The 17,015-nt window shown below is 34.4% G+C and overlaps 1 protein-coding gene across 8 annotated transcripts in view; it reads right to left on the minus strand.

Annotated features, from left to right (window-relative positions):
* The window catches only part of Kiaa1109 (KIAA1109 ortholog), a 184,260-nt gene that overhangs the window by 117,597 nt on the left and 49,648 nt on the right, over positions 1 to 17,015 (minus strand). For all 8 annotated transcript variants that reach the window (XM_041659586.1, XM_041659591.1, XM_041659589.1 and 5 more), the window contains exons 16-24: positions 13,401 to 13,556; positions 12,622 to 12,719; positions 11,187 to 11,365; positions 10,925 to 11,031; positions 9,801 to 10,009; positions 3,979 to 4,206; positions 3,122 to 3,259; positions 1,271 to 1,450; positions 114 to 242 (exon numbers count right to left, since the gene is read on the minus strand). In XM_041659586.1, coding sequence (XP_041515520.1) covers positions 114 to 242; positions 1,271 to 1,450; positions 3,122 to 3,259; positions 3,979 to 4,206; positions 9,801 to 10,009; positions 10,925 to 11,031; positions 11,187 to 11,365; positions 12,622 to 12,719; positions 13,401 to 13,556 — 1,424 coding nt within the window. The remainder of the gene's footprint in view (positions 1 to 113; positions 243 to 1,270; positions 1,451 to 3,121; positions 3,260 to 3,978; positions 4,207 to 9,800; positions 10,010 to 10,924; positions 11,032 to 11,186; positions 11,366 to 12,621; positions 12,720 to 13,400; positions 13,557 to 17,015) is intronic.

Here is a 17,015-nt window from a genome sequence, read left to right on the forward strand (position 1 = left end):
TTTATTCAAATTAGTGAGCTATTTATTAACTTCAAGGCTATGTTCATTTGATTTAAAGCTAAGCCTAAAACGCATAAATGGTTATAACATCACCAGCAAGCTTGTTAACTTACCTTGGATTCACAGACCCGACGATCAATTCCATGCTGGCATATTATTACTGCCTTTGGTCTTTCCAGTTCATATTCCCGACATACCACATGAAAAACAAACGTCTGCCCCCATTCTAAGAGACATGCCAGCTACAGATAATAACAGGTGTTAATACTATTAGCATCCTAAACAAGTGTTCAGTATCAAAAGCTTATGAAGTCTAAAATGACCTGAAATAATTCAAAATTGTATAACTGCTACTTAATAAATACTGGCTATCCAATGATTTTCTATGTTGAGACCATTTATAAACTTGCTGCTTTTCATTTGTGAATGTCAATACATTGTTAAATTAAAATCAATTTCAACTAAAATTTCCACTTCAGCAACTTCTAAAGTAAATACTTTTTAAATCAAGGATTATACTTCTAATTGTCTAAAGCTAACTCGATCCATTGCATAACTAATTGCAGAAAAGGGCACCTAAAACCTCATAATAATAAAGATTTAATTTTGAAAAATATAATTGTCTATGATAACATTTATTTTCAATTTTAAAAAACTAGGTACTTTGATGATTAAAGCATTCCTGTCTATTTAATAGCTTCAGTGACTAGAATAATTCTTCAGATTGTATAATTTATTAGAGTTGTTAACAATAAACACATTGAGCGATGGGTACACATCATGTCATTCTAAAATACATAATTTCAGAAATTAGGCTATATGAACTTTACATTTAAAACAAAGAATACAATAAACATAAAATTACCTATGGATTAAAATAATGTGGCTCCATATAAGAAAAGCCCAAGTGATAAGCACTGTTCTATAAGTAATATATTTTAAAGCTAAATTAACTTTAGCTTTAATATTATAGCATATTTAGCTTCCAATATTAGAGCATCGTTTTACCTCACATAAAGTCTAAAATTCATGTGCTAAGTAGAATTACATATTAGTCAATTATATATGGCTCAGAAAAGTAAAACGTGCCAACGACTTGCCTATTGCTACGTTCTGAGAGTTAAGCATGGCTCCCATTAGCATGGCACTACTGGAAATGCAATGAACATGGCATACAGCAATTCTTAGGAAGGTGAGTAAGAAACAAAGGAAATGGCATGAGACAGTACTGCGAGAATGAACCTATGGAGACAGCAGTGGGAGAACCTACCTGTGGTGCTGTGACTTTAGCTGTAAGGTTTCCAGCCTGCACATCAATCAGCCATGCGTATTCTAAAGAATCACTTCCTAAGGGAAGACCTTCTGCTGAAAACATTGCATGTGCTCTCAGCTGGAGACCTGACAAATTGATGTGGCCTTCCCTGAGTACTTCATCTACAGGTGGTCGCTGCTGAAAACAATAAGAAGTCCAAGAAAACACACTGCAATTTCTAGTTGCTTTACTCCCCGCCCCAGATATTAATTTTATAAAAATTTATAAAATTATGCTGTCTGGAAAGTAAGACTTCATAATTAACCTTAGGCATTTTGTGTTTAGCTGATACAGTATCTATGGAGCCCACCACAAGGAAAAGTACTAAATCCTGAAAGTATGCAGCTCTCAGGCAGGTAGCTGTACAATAATGAAAAAAATTTAGTATCTGACAGGAAAGATAAAAGGTCAATCTTATGTTGAGGCTAGGAATCATGATATTAAAATGCTCAAATTAAGAAGAAAAGTGAGAAAAGACTATATAATCAAGAATATGGGGACTAAAAGGGGGACCAAGGTTCATACAGATTTTGAGGACTTTATATACTTACAATCAAAAAGCATGTATTTCAGAGAGAAATCTAAGACATTCAGAATTCTAAGCTTTTTAGCTAAGATTATCTAAGACATACTTAGAGAAACAAAGGAAATATTTTTTTTTAAAAAAAAACTGTTTTTTGATACACTGGCTTCAGAAAACATTATTAAGAATATATACAGGCGTGGGTGTATTCTAGCCCAATGATAGAATTTTGGGTAGCATATAAACCCTGAGTTTGATTGCTACCAAGACACACACACACGTTGAAAAATGTCTATACTGGATATGTTTCCAATCTTATCTATCATCTTTTTTTCATTTAGTATCACCTCCTGTAAGAACCTTGCACAGTGTTCTAACATGTACCTTTTATCTTTTTGTTCACACTCTACCAACAACCAAACAGATCTTTCAAAAATGCAAATACGATCAATTCTTGCCTCCAGACCCTATAACATGACATCAAAGCACTACATACATCTTCTTGTGTACTTTTTATACTTGAAATTATTTATTTAAATTTCAATTTTCTCAATTTTATCTTCTCCCCCAAAATCACTTGAGTAATGACCATTACTGTTTTGCTCACCAAGAATCTCACTTTATCTAACAATGTTACACGAAAAGTAGAAGCTACTAAATAGCTAGACAGAGCTCTTTTGTTGGGGTCTTCAACAACGAAAATACATTAAAATAATTTACAGATATTTAGAAAACTATTACTACTATGGTTTTTCTTTTGTGTTAGTGTGTAGGTCTTATCATGAAGTTAGTGTTCCTGCCTTACATTTCTGAAAATGTATTTTTTAATACATTTATAAAAGATAAGTGCTAAATCTTGTAAGAAATTTTCTAAAGGAAATTTCAAATTATGACTGCAATAGCTAGCTCTTTTGTACAATTTTAATTTTATATAAAATTAAATCTATTCTCTATGCCTTTAACTCCTCTTATCAGTAAGAATGCAAGAGAATAGTTAATAAAAGTTTCTACTGGAAAAATCCTCAGGATTCTCTTGCATTCTTTCCATTTCTAACGGCAAAAAAAGTAAAACATAATTAGGATCACATAAATAGGGAATCACACAAAAGAAAAAAGATGGACTCTTCAAACAATTCTTCTATGTCCACATTCATACAAAACTACTACAGTGAAAATAAAAACATAACCTAAAAAGAACTACATATGGAAGCTAAAACTGTTTTGACCCCATAAGTATTAATAATAAATCACTGAAGTATTTACATTATATATCATGTTGACATTACCTGATAGTTATCACTGACAAACACGTTCAAGGGTGACAGGACAAGTTGCAGCATGGTCTCCCTGAATCCTTTTTTCATTTCAAAACACAGTCTTTCCAAGAATGCTGTTGGGCATTCAGGACCATCAGTAGTTCCATGCTACAGTTTAAAAAAAAAAATCACTATCAAAACATAAACTTCAAAATAAAATTTAACATGATTAAGAGAATTTGATTCCTCAAAAGGAATAACAGTACATACTAACCAAACTAATAGTCCTGTCCCCTATTTAACAACATAAGAACTATACGACCTGTGTAGAAGATGCTCCAGAGTCCCCTCTTCCTTGAATAGCCCTGGCCTGAAGCCCCTGGCTTCTTAAGGAAATAAGTCAGGAACAGTCAGCTTCAACAAGTTCAAGAACAAGCTTTGTGGAGCAGAACCAAAACTAAACCAAAACCTACAACACAATTCAACCTCCAGAGTCAAGCCTGAACCTTTCTTGTGGGTGGGGGTGGGGTGGGAGTGGGGTTCCTATGCAGCCAGAATGCCCCAAACTGGTTGTGGTCACATGACAAGAATCTAAGAAAATATAAAGTTCCAGAATAGCCACTAGGTTACTGCAACATCACAGCAAAATGTTCTAAAGTTACACAGCACAAGGAAAGAGGAGCTTAAGTGAAAACAAACAAAAAACACAAGTAAAATCATTGATGATCAAATAATTATATAATGAAGAAAAACATAAAGAGATAATTTCAGAAGCTTTTGAATTTAAGTTTTTTTAATGTGGGTATAACAAGGCACAAATATACAGTGTCCTATGGCAGACAGATAGCATAATATACCCCAATATCATTTTTATCTTGAACACTTACCACAGGAAGACGCCCATGAACTTTATACAAATTAACAAGCACTGTAATATCCCAGGGACGCAAGGCAAGCGGATGAATCGATTTGGTTGAACTTTCATTTTCTTTTTTGTCACTGTCCACTCCAACACCGGTCCACCCAGAACTGGAAGATGTTGACAGTGACAGGACAGGGCTTGAGACAGCCTCTTCAAAATCCATGTACATGTCATCTTCTCCAAAGTAGTTTTCCTATAAATATTTTAAAAGTAAGCTGCCACTAAAAAAGGTATATAATAAATTTTCTATAATTATTATTAAATAAGAAATCATTAATAAGAGATATGACTATAAGCCCTACATTTACACAATATTCATCTTTCTAAACTGCTGTATTTAATTAAAAACATTAGGTCTACTTACATCATATGAAAAAATATATTTCTCTTAGTAAATAAACATCCTGCATAGAAATATGCAATACAGTAAAGCTCTTTGACAACTTACACAAACTTAAATCCTCAAAGAGACAACTGAAGGTAGGAAGAGCTCAATTGCTTTCCATCTTGGCTTCTCAGAGTCATGAGACAATGAGCAAAACAGATCCATTTACTGAAAATTAATTTGGCTAAGTTCAATTAGATAAATATATAATTATAGATTTTCCAGTTGAAATTTTTATCAGATATTCAAAAGCTCTTAAGAACATCCAGCTTGTATTGTTAATGAAATGCAAACATGCTTTACCAGCAATTATCAAATTTCTTTTCAGATAGTTCACTAATTTTTATTTTATACACAAGTGTTATTATTCTGATTTCCTCAAATTTGCAAATAACATTTTTTGTCTTAAAAAACAAATTCAGTTTTGATTGAAGTTCTTTTTTCCACTGAATAAATTTCCATTTTACTTATTTGATCTGTGAGCATGAAAGAAAAGCTGTTAAGTATTATCACTGTTATATTGTTAAATATGAGAACCGAGTCGGCATTTTGGCATATGTACTATGATTACTGACAACTTTATTTTATGACTAGGTTATAAACATCAGGCCGCAGCACCTTTTCCTAGGAAAGGGTATTTTTTAAGCTTATACAAAACGGAAACACTAAAATTAAAATCCTACTGGTATCTAGTGCTGTCCACTTCTAAATAATACAGATGCAACTAAAATCTTGATAATTTTCCTCATAAATCAGAAATAGAAACAAACTGAAGCAAAAAGTTATATTTATATAACACTGTTATATCTTAATTCCAACATTAAATTCACATATATGCATGTGTACTACATATGTGTAATATATGAATAAATGGTGTATGCACATGCAGAGGCCAGAGGAGGGTGTCAGGTGTCTTCTTATCCTTCGAGAACAAAACCTCACTGAACTGCAGAATCACCATTCAACTAGGCTGGCTGGCCAGTATGTTTCCCTGATCTACTTGCCTTTGACCCATAACACTAGTGTTATAAACACACAACTGCACATGACTTTATATGGGTGCTCATGATTGCAAAGCAAGTTCTTCTATCCACTGAGCCATTTCTCTGGGGAAAGAGAAGGAGATGGGGGTGGGAGGGAGAAAGAAGAGAGAGAGAGAGAATAGAAAAAAGAAAGATGACAGAAAAAGAAAGAAAAACAAAGAAAAAAGAGGAATGGAGAGAAAAAGAGAAAGAAAAAAGAGAGAACAAAAGAGAAAGAGGGGAGAGAAGGGAGAAAGAATGAATCAAAGAAAGGAAGAAAGAGAGAGAGAAGAAAGAAAGAAAAAAGAGAGACACAGAGAGAAAAAATAGAAAAAAAGAGAGAAAGAAATAGAGAGAGAAAGGACAAAAGAAAGGAAAAAAGGAAGAAGAGAAGAAAGGAAAGAAGGAAGATGAATATGTTTATTGATCAAACTCAATTCAAACCATTCTGTTTTTAAAAACACACACCATTCATTTCTTGGAGACAGGTTCAGCAGGTATGTGGCAGGCATGGAGTCCAAACAAGTATAAAGCAGATAAAAATCCTTCAGGTCATTTAATCTGTAAACAGCTTTCTGACCCAAACATCTGAGCCAACTACAAACCAACCAACCAACCGTTTTACCCAGTTATAATGCATGAACTTGAACAACCACTAGCACGGCATAATAACTCTAAGGGTGCAGTAGTGGCACGTGTACCTCAGTGGTACCCAATAGCTCTCTTACTAGACTTAAGACCTGCTCAACAAGAGTGAAACCATACCTGGTACTTGAAACCTAGCTAATTATTCAGTGCTGCAAAGTCATGAATATTGTTAAGAAAATCTACAGCTACTACTAAACCAGAACAATTCCTAAAAAATCTAAACATTTGTCCTCAGACCCACAGGTAAGGACACCCTTCATCTAGGAAACTTGGCTTTGCAACCGATAAAGACCACTACAGAAAACCACATACAGAGTTGTGAGTCCCAAGAAGTACATCTGCTAACACTCTCCCACCTAAGGTTAAGAGAACACTGAGAAGGAGGGAAGCAATATTGTAAGGACCATAAGATCAGGGAGTCTGCTGTGAGACTGTGTCTCCCAGTAATGCCAGAAACCACACCCAAGTCTCACCAACTTGATTGCCTGAAATGAGCTAAACATGGACAACACAAAGGAGCATGCCAAAGACAGGAAAGGCCCACGAGACCTCAATCCTATAAAAAGAACTACAGGCAACTGTGGAATGCTGAGAGCAGAAGAAATTGTCTTCTCCATGGAAGGACACATTGATTGATCATATTTAGAAATGTAAATAAATACACATACGCAAACAATAACAATTAGTGAAATAAAAGGCCGTGAATTTGGAAAACAAGGAGTAATACTGGGATGGTTTGTAGTGAGAAAAGGACAGGTACAAAGGTTTATTATAATCCTGGAGAGAGAGAAAGCCAATTATGTTGGCTCATCCAGTAATCTTAAGTACTTAGGAGATGGAGACAAGAAGACTGCTGTGAGTTCAAATCCAGCTTAGGCTACAAGAGAAGTTCAAGGACAGCCTGGTCTATAAGAGTTAGTTCCAGGATAGGCTCCAAAGCTACAGAGAAACCCTGTCTCAAAAAACCAAAAGAACAACATCAGCAGAAAAGTTACACCAAAAGGAAGCAGTTCTAGATTCAATCTTCATTCTAGAATACAATGAACATTTACTTAAAACTTATTAATTTGGTTTATTCTGAGATAAATTAGTTTCTGTTTGTAGAATATAGCTCAAAAGAAATCATAGCTAATTATGCTCAAATATTGAGTGATATTTCTGTTTTATTAGTTACAATATATCAAAGTTACAATATATTAAAGCTGTCTCTCCTTCTCTTACTCCTTTAGTTTCTATCCCACTAGCAACTAGTACTAACTGGATGGCTGCATGTAGAAGAATGGAAATAGATCCGTATCTTTCAATCTGTATAACACTCAACTCCAAATAATTCAAGGACCTCAACATGAGGTCAGATACCCTGAATCTAACAGAAGAGAATGTAGCGAATGTAGGGTACTCATTTGCATAGGAAAAGATTTTATGAACAGGACACTGGTAGTACAAGCACTAAGACAAATAATTAATTAATGGAACCTCATGAAATTGAAAAGTTTATGTATAGAAAAAGAAACCATCAGTTAGACAAACCGGAAAGCTATAGAATGGGAAAAGGTCTTTACCAATTGCAAATATGATAGAGGCTTAGTATTATAAAGAACTTTAAAAGCTGAAAATCAAGAAAACAACTCAATTTAAAAATGGGTACAAAGCTAAACAGTTCTCATGTATGAAACATAAATGGCTGAGAAACACTTTGAACATGTTCAACATCCTTTAGCCATCAGGGAAATGGAAATTAAAACTATTTGAGATTTTATCTTACAGTAGTCAGAATGACCAAAATGAATAAAACAAATAACAGTTCATGCTAGTGAGGATGTGGGATAAGGGCCCAACAATCCATTATTGGTGGGAGTGCTAATTTGTACAACCACTATGGAAATTAGCATGGTGGTTATTAACAAAGCTGAGAATAGATCTACCTCAAGATTCAGCTATACTACTCTTGAGCATACACCCAAAGAGCTCAACATCCTTCTAGAGAGACACTTGTTCAATCATGTCCACTGCTGCTCTATTAATAAAAGCATAGGTATCCATAAAAATGTGTGAGTAAATTGGGAGCACGGGAACTTTGGGGGAGGGTTGAAGGGGAGGGAAGAGGCAGGGAGGAGAGCAGAAAAAAATGTAGAGCTCAATAAAAATCAATAAAAAAAAAAGAAAAACAAACAAAACAAAAAATGTGTGGTGAACCCACAAGTATTATACTTAGTAAAAGTACAGTTGATAGACCACTAGAAAAATTCACAAATAATATAATATCGTGAAGAATCCATTTTGCAGAGCTGTGGGAACATCTATATTTTGGATAAGTCACTGTTAATTCTATATAAATCTTGTGGAATCACTACATTTCTCCTTTCTGTATTATCCCAGCAGTGTAAACCTGACTTTCCTGTAGGACAACTGGATACCTTCCCTCACACCATGAAGCCCTGGAGTGAAAGCATTCACTCAGTCAAACCTTGTTCTCATAGCCTTGTTCTCATAGCCAAAATTTACATAAAACTAGTCCCCACAACTTACTTTACTGACAGCACTCACTGATAAGAAAGGAGCCCTAAACAGGAGGCAGTATGTCTGCTCTAACAGAAACTCAGAAAGGTGTAATCTACTGGTCTTCAGCTCTTAACAAACTACGAATATTCTGTGTTTATCCTTCAGTTTCAGTTAACATAGTCCAGGAAATTAACTGTTTATACAGGAAAAAGTACTGAGTCTCTAATACTTGTGGTTCAGAGAGAAAAATTCTCATTTGGGCATTCAGCTGGAGTCAAAAGCAAAGTACCCAAAAGAGATTCCCTTTAACTCAACCAGTAAAAGGCTAATGCAAATCAAGCCATTAGGTCACTATGGTTACCAATGCTGTGTTCCAAGCCTTCTGAGAGCTTTACAGTCATAACCCCTGAGACATAAGGTGCCTCCTTGTCTGATCCACCCCCACAGGTTTTGTTTGTTTGTTTGTGACTCTGAAAATGCATGCTTGATACTATTGTTACAGCCTATGAAATTGCTAACTTGTCTGTATGCCTATATAAACTGAAAGCTTTGAAGAAAACTGTCCCTTTTCCCCCTTCTTCTTCCTTTCCTTCCAACAAGGAATAAACATGCAGGATTCCTTTCCCCAGCCAGTTTTCACCTGCCCTGGCAAATCTTTCTGGACTCTGAAAGAGTTAATGGGTTTAACCTCAAAATAAACCTCAATGAGAAAATGTTGAAAGGATAATAAAATGTGATATATTTACACAACAGAACAGTATTCACCTGTGTTTCTTGTATTTTTAGTTTTTCTTTTCATTTCTAGTTTTGTTCTTTGTTTTTTTGAAAGAGACAGAGAGAAAGAAAGTTAGGTTTGTAGAGAGGTAGGGAGGATCTAGGAGGAGCTCAGGGAGGGCAAAACATGAAAAAAAAAATTTAATAAAAAAAAATTTGGTCTTTAGGGAGAAAAAAAAAGTCCAGTAACACACATAATACCTCAACAATAATTTAAATCATCCAACTAGTATTTCTTATGACCCTAATTTTCTATTATCACTGTTTATAGCACATGCTTAAAACTTTTTCTTAGCTGGACCATGGTGGTGCTCGCCTTTAATCCCAGCACTTGCAGAGGCAGAGGCAGATGGATGTTAGTGAGTTTGAGGCTACCAAAGTGAGTTTCAGGACAGTCAGGGCTGTTACACAGAGAAACCTTGTCTCGAAAAACCAAAAGAAAAAAATTCTTAATACCTTTATACACAAAAAGGCATTTAAGAGCGGTCCATAGAGAGTTATCTGAGAATCTGGGGACAGTTCCATTTCCACATGAAGTTTATCAGGTGGTAGTTCTGAGGGATCAACAGGAGGGCGTGGTGAAGTAGATGGAGAAGAAACAACTCTCTCTGATGTTTTCTGGGCTGGCCTTAATACAGATAGCATTGTTTCTTCCATTTCTGACACTAGAATAAATTGATGGAGGTGGAAAGATTAGTATGTCAGAAAAAAGTAAATGGCTTTTTAGAAGTTCTTCAAGATAATTATAAGAAATTTCACTATACTTACATAAAAATTAAATATTGTATCTGTAATATTTAACAAAAAAACTGAAAGATCAAAAATAAAGAAAACAAAAAATTTCACTAACATAAGGAGAGATATGCATAAATTAGAATTTATGAACAGAATAAATGAAAAGCTTCTATTACATATAATATTACAAGTCCCTAAAATAGAAATTCAGGTCACAATTAGGCATCAATTATATCTATAGGCATTAGAGTTTTCACATAAATAGTTATTTAAATGTGTGACATTATTAAATACTATAAGTATGAATAAAAATGAAAACTGTTCTTTGATCATAACAAATTGGAAAATACAAAAACAAAACCACTTAACTCTTGAATTCTTTTTCTATACCCAGAAATGTAAAAAGTTAGCTTTGATAATCCAGAAATACAGGATAGTTGTAAAACTGCATTAAAAACTAACTTTCTTTTCAATTAGTGTTATAAATATACTATTTAAGACACTGTACTTTGTAGTCCAGCTTTGCTACTTTTACTTTGGTAGGCCTTGGAGAAAATGTATCTCTTTAACTCTAAAATAAGCACAAGTATATTACCTGTATCACAGAGTGCTAATAAGGATTAAATGGGAAAATAAGTAAAAAAAACTACCTGATTTAGTTTTTGATACAGAGTAAATGCTCAATAAAAATTATTTATAATTATTTCAAAATAGTTAAAAGAATACAAAATCATATGTATTTGAGACTACATACCTGTAAATTAATTTTATCTTTTCTATATTTTATTAGGTATCTATTAAAACAGCAGTGGTTTCAAAACACAAATGATATTCAAAACACTTACATGACTGTTTCAGCTGTTCATCTGCTTTTTGTGGATAAATTGGATGCCAGGTATAATCAATGGTAAGCATGACACTTGGGACAGTCCAGCATTCAACCCAACCAGCCCTTCCAAATATAAATAAAAACAAAAATCTATTCAGACACTTAATCTTTAGTTGTATAAAAGCACTTTTTTTTTACAGATAAAGCTTATGATTTGAAAGAAATTTCTCTACCTATAAGCTTACAAAATTCTCAGACCACTATTTTTATGCCCTTACTTTTCCTGAGTAACGTTGCGCCATTTTGGTTTAACTGTTTTCTGGCCACTCTGACACTCAGCAGGAATACCAGTTTCAGGAACCATTTTATTTGGGTGACAATTCTTTACCAGCATAAATAATGAATATTTACTAGGGTGACAATCTGGTAGAAATAAATGAAGATCAACATCTTCTCCCTAAAAAATAATTTATAATAAAAAAATCAGAACATAAATATGATAGCACAGTATCTATACTTAAATCTATTTCTAAAATCTTGAAAACAAACTGAAAATTAAATGATAAATTTTAAAAAGCATATTTAGCACTGAAAAGTCAGATAGATATCTGGAATAAGATTATACAATGACTAAAATTAAATCCTTATTGAAAAGTATAAAACAGGTATTACAGAAAGTAGTGCATAGTTTCCAAGTAACAATAAAATGACTATCTTCAATAGCTGTTACTGGGTTTTACAAGATACACAATTTAAGAGAATCAAAACTCTAATATGGGATCAGGTAGAATATCTTCTATCATTTCTTAACTTTTAAAATAACTTAGCCACTAGACCTTGGTTGGATTTCATGTTTTTCTTATGGACCCTCTATTCTTGTTTATCTCAATGCCTAGTTTCTCAGCGGGTAACATAGTAAAATAGGGTGGTTAAAAGCTACATTGCCAGGGTTCAAAATCCAAAATGGCAACTCACTAGCTGCATGAAAATTTACATAAACTGTCTCCCAATTATTATGCATATTCCCTCCTAACTTCCCAAGTAGCTCAGATTCTCCTCAATTTGTGATCATCCTGCCTCTGGGTCCTGAATACTAGAATTACAGGCATCATACCCAAATACATCTCAGTTTTCTAAGATACAAATATAGGCAACTATGCCAAGAAGGTTTTTTGAGAACTAAATGAGTTACTATGCATATAGCACTCTGAAAATGGTACATTTAAAAGGGGTTAATAGGTATTAGTTGGTCCTTTTATTATTGCTTATTATTTTATTCTTACTACTTTGATTCAAATAATATTATTGGTAATTATTACCCGTACCTTAACATTAGATACATCATAAAATTTTGAGCTCAGAAGTACATAATTGCTACCTCTTAGATATAGAGAGAAGTACTTAATCTCTGAATTTGTGGTTTATCTAGAAATCAAGAATAATAAAGAAACATAAAATTTGTTTATAGTACAGTATAGGTGGAAGAAGCTCTAACAATTACAAATGATTTCTAAGAAAATAATTTGTATTTTCTCAGATCAATTTCTAGAGGCTGTTAGAAGGACAGAGGAGTAACACTAACACTAAAGCTATTAGTAACTGAAGGTTGCTACACTCTCACAGTAGCAATGGGATGAACAGCACACAGAAACTCTGGGAAATCAAGTCTACTAACAAACCTATGGAATAAACAATGCATCCAATTATACGTACTCTTAAGGAGAATCTGGTATTACATGTAGCTGGAACAAAGTCCGTAAAAGGCAAAGAAAAATCAATGTTCAATGTTTCCCCACAGGCTGCCAGATATACTATAAAAAAAAGTAAAGTAAATATAGTTTAATGTCAACAAAATTTAAAGGGCAAAACTACATTAAATGTACAATTAAATAAAATAAACTGTATGAAAGCATAAAAATCTAAAAACAATTATGAAATAGTCTCAGAAGATAATATAGGAAAATCAACTCCAGCTGTTCTAAGTGAAAGAAAAGAGAAGCAGATTCATGGATAAAGGGTTGTCATGAGATAAGCCTTTAGAAGGACTTTAATAGGAATTGTGGCCCTGAAGAAGGAACTGCCTTAGAGAAAATATTCACCATGTGTAGCACTAGGATAGGGATGGGTATAACAGGGTGAAGAGAAGAGCTTTCAATACTGAGAACAAAGGGGATTGCTGACTTCTAAATTTTACCGGGTAGGAATTCTTTGCAGCATTTATATAATTTGGCCTGACCTACCTGCTGGAAAGAGAGGCACTAACAGGATAAATTTATCTTGTAGGTAGAAGGAGCTTACTTTTTCTGCAAAACCTTGAATGTTCCATCACCATAGGCACCTATCAAATTTTTGTCTTAAGGGACAGACTGCAAAAGCACACTGCCTGATTTTTAGGAGACAGAAAAGAAAGGGGGGAGGAAATCTACGTATTTTAACCTCATTTTTGTTGGCACATCTTAATGAGTAGATTAACAAACTTGTAGCACTCTTACCATTTTCCTGTTGTTTAGTGGAACAGTCAATCCAGTTATGTTGATTGGCAGCCCAAATCATTTCAAATTGATGGAACATGATTTTAAAATTCCATGTGTATGGAACAAATGAAAAAATATCTGGAGCATTATCACTAGACCAATCTTGAATCAGATCTTAAAACAAAGAAAAGTAAAACTGATTAAACATGAACACGCATGTATGTTTGTTTACATATTCACACACACATACACACCCTAGTTCATCAAAAATAAATTCTTTTGTAAATAAAAAAAAAACTTTATATACCTGCACACTTACTTCTTTGAATCCTCTTTTTATTGTGCTTATTTCTACCTATCTGTTAATTGGGGGGCATGAGGGGTTTGCTATGAGTGAAAAATATCTTATTTTAATCAACTTTTTAAATAACAAATATAGCTAAGCATGGCAGTGAACCCCTTTAATCCTACCACTCAGGAGGCCAAGGCAGATAATCTGTGAGTTCCAGGCCAGCCGAGGTGCACAGTAAGGCCTTGTCTTAAATACAGATAAAATTTTCATATCTGTTCATGAAATAAGTATCCACTGAGTACCTATTATATGGGAACCTCTGTTCTAAACTCTGGGACTGCAATGAAATAAACAGATACAGTCATCTGAAAGTTTAAAACAACCATTAGTGCTTATGTGTCAAGCTTGAATTGCTGCTTTTTAAAAGTGTTTTATAATTTTTATTTATTATTACTATTGAGTGTGATGTAGGTGTCAGGCCATTACCATGCCATAGTGTACATATGAGAATAAGTGTGTGAAGTCAGTTTTCTCCTTTCACCTTTACACAGGCTATAGGGGTCAAATTTAGATTACCAGACTTATGCAGCAGCAAGCATTTTTACATGTGGATTATTGTACCGGTTCCTAGTTGCGTCTTTTAAATTTGTCTTTATATATCTAGTCTGTTTCTCTGTTAAATTAATTTTCTTTTAAATTTAGGAAGTAAAGGCTCTCATTAGGCTGTTGGTGGTACATACTTTTAATCCCAGCACTGAGGAGACAGGTGGATCTTTGTGAGTTTGAGGCCAGCCTGGTCTACAAAATGAGTTTCAGGACAGCCAGAGCTGATACCCAGAAGAAGCCTGTTTCAAAAAAAAAAAGGAAAAGAAAGAAGTAAAGGTTCTGTATATGGTAATACTAGCTTTGGAAGTACAGTAATTTCCACAACTTTTTTTTCTGTTTTCCTGTCATTTGTATGGATTGTATATAATCATCAAGATCAACATTTCTTGAGAAATAGCTCTATTCTTAGAGATGTCAAATTCAGCTTTGTACACTTATAATACATAGAAGCCTCATGCCATGTACATGAAATTAGGTGTGCATTTTTGGTTCTGATATCAGACAATAATAACTTTAAGTTCTGGCTTTATTAGCAACATAATTTTGAGAATATAACTTAAGTATTACTACTTTCTCCTAAATAAAGACAATAAGAATAAAGACAATTTCCCTAACTTATTGGAAGAATAGAAATGATTTATGTGACATTTTAACAACTAAATGGCATCCAGTTAGTTCCTTGGGCAGCTGAGGATAGGGAACCTGAAATGACCCTATCCTATAGCAATACTGACGAATATCTTGCATATCATCATAGAACCTTCATCTGGTGATGGATGGAGATAGAAACAGAGACCCACACTGGAGCACTGGACTGAGCTCCCAAGGTCCCAATGAGGAGCAGAAGGAGGGAGAACATGAGCAAAGAAGTCGGGACCACGAGGGGTGCACCCACCCACTGAGACAGTGGAGCTGATCTATTGGGAGCTCACCAAGGCCAGCTGGACTGTGACTGAAAAAGCATGGGATAAAACTGGACTCTCTGAGCATGGCGAACAATGAGGGCTGATGAGAAGCCAAGGACAATGGCACGGGGTTTTGAACCTACGTAATGTGCTGGCTTTGTGGGAGCCTAGCCAGTTTGGATGTTCACCTTCCTAGATATGGATGGAGGGGGGAGGACCTAGAACTTACCACAGGGCAGGGAACCCTGACTGCTCTTTGGACTGGAGAGGGAGAGGGAGAGGAGTGGGGGAGGGGAGAAGGGTGGGAGGAGGGGGAGAAGGGTGGGAGGAGGGGGAGTGAAATGGGAGGCTGGGAGGAGGTGGAAACTTGTTTTTTTTTTCTCCTTTTCTCAATAAAAAAAAAATGGAAAAAAAAATGGCATCAAGTAAGCACTCCATAAAGTACACTTATCATTGAGACTACTTGAAGGGAATTTACAAATAAAACCTAAATATTTAATGTCACTTTGTTTTTAAAGAGGATCTTTAAACTGAAAAAATGAGTTAGAGTCATGACAGAAAGCAGTCATATGATTTCATGTAAAAATTAGCTGCCTAATCCTGACTTAATAAATAGCAATCTTAACTATAAATAATCTCATTAATAAGATAAAAATAAATCAAATAAAAGGTATGTAACTATTAACCTTTACTATTAATAGAAAAGGGAAATCTTAGTATGTCAAATTTACTTTAAATATACCTTTATTTCATTTAAAAATTACAGAGGGTAGCCACTCCTATTGCACCTATGCTTACCTTGGAAACATATACACACACTCATTGTTTTATTTTCTAACAAAGGAAGTGTTTATACCAAAACTACAGGGGCAAACATCCTACATACAAGCTTCATTGTGACTGGCATACATGCAATACATCTCCACTTCCATCCACTCCCAAAGTTATCTTCTTCCCTGTTTTACAAAGGTAGACATTTGCCTCAAAAACAGAAAGAAAAATAAAAGGGAAAACATTCAAGGAGACACTTAAACTTCAGTTCTACATCCCAGCCTCTTGAAGAAGTCTGACTCTCTTTCTTTCTTTCAAGATTTATTCCTTCAAAATTCATCCCTGGGAATAATCAATTTCATAATAAAATTCAACATTTTCCAGACTGACTTCTTCATTTTTCTCCTTAGTAAACTCTTATAGTTCAGCATATGCACTATATATATACTATATACACACACATACACACAAACACACACACTATTTAACCTGTCTGAAACTAATATAGTCATCTTTCCATAACCATAGATACAATCTACCATGGGTTGAAAATGTTTTTCTTTGCATATGAACTAAACATTTGCCTGTCATTATTCCTTAGATACTACAAGTGATTTTTTTATGAAATATCAACACTGTGATAAGTATTTTAAGTAACTTGCAGATTAATGAAGGTATACAGGAAGATATATAATCTATATTCCAGAACCATACCATTTCATAGAAGGTACTGAGCATCTACAGATTTTGTATATACAAGGAACCAATAATCTATGGATATGAAGTATTGACTACCCTGTCATTCATATCCTTTATGTGGAAGGAAAACAACCATTTCTAATGGCAGGTACTATACAAATATCTGCTTCAATAATTCTATTTTCTTCAAGATTTTGGTTTTTTGTTTGTTTTGTTGTTTTGTTTTGTTTTGTTTTTTCGAGGCAGGGTTTCTCTGTGGCTTTGGAACCTGTCCTGGAACTAGCTCTTGTAGACCAGGCTGGCCTCAAACTCACAGAGATCCGCCTGCCTCTGCCTCCCGAGTGCTGGGATTAAAAGTGT

The sequence above is a fragment of the Microtus oregoni genome, unplaced genomic scaffold, assembly GCF_018167655.1.
Source record: "Microtus oregoni isolate MIOR12 unplaced genomic scaffold, Mior012 000010F_ref0000083, whole genome shotgun sequence".
NCBI lineage: Eukaryota > Metazoa > Chordata > Mammalia > Rodentia > Cricetidae > Microtus > Microtus oregoni.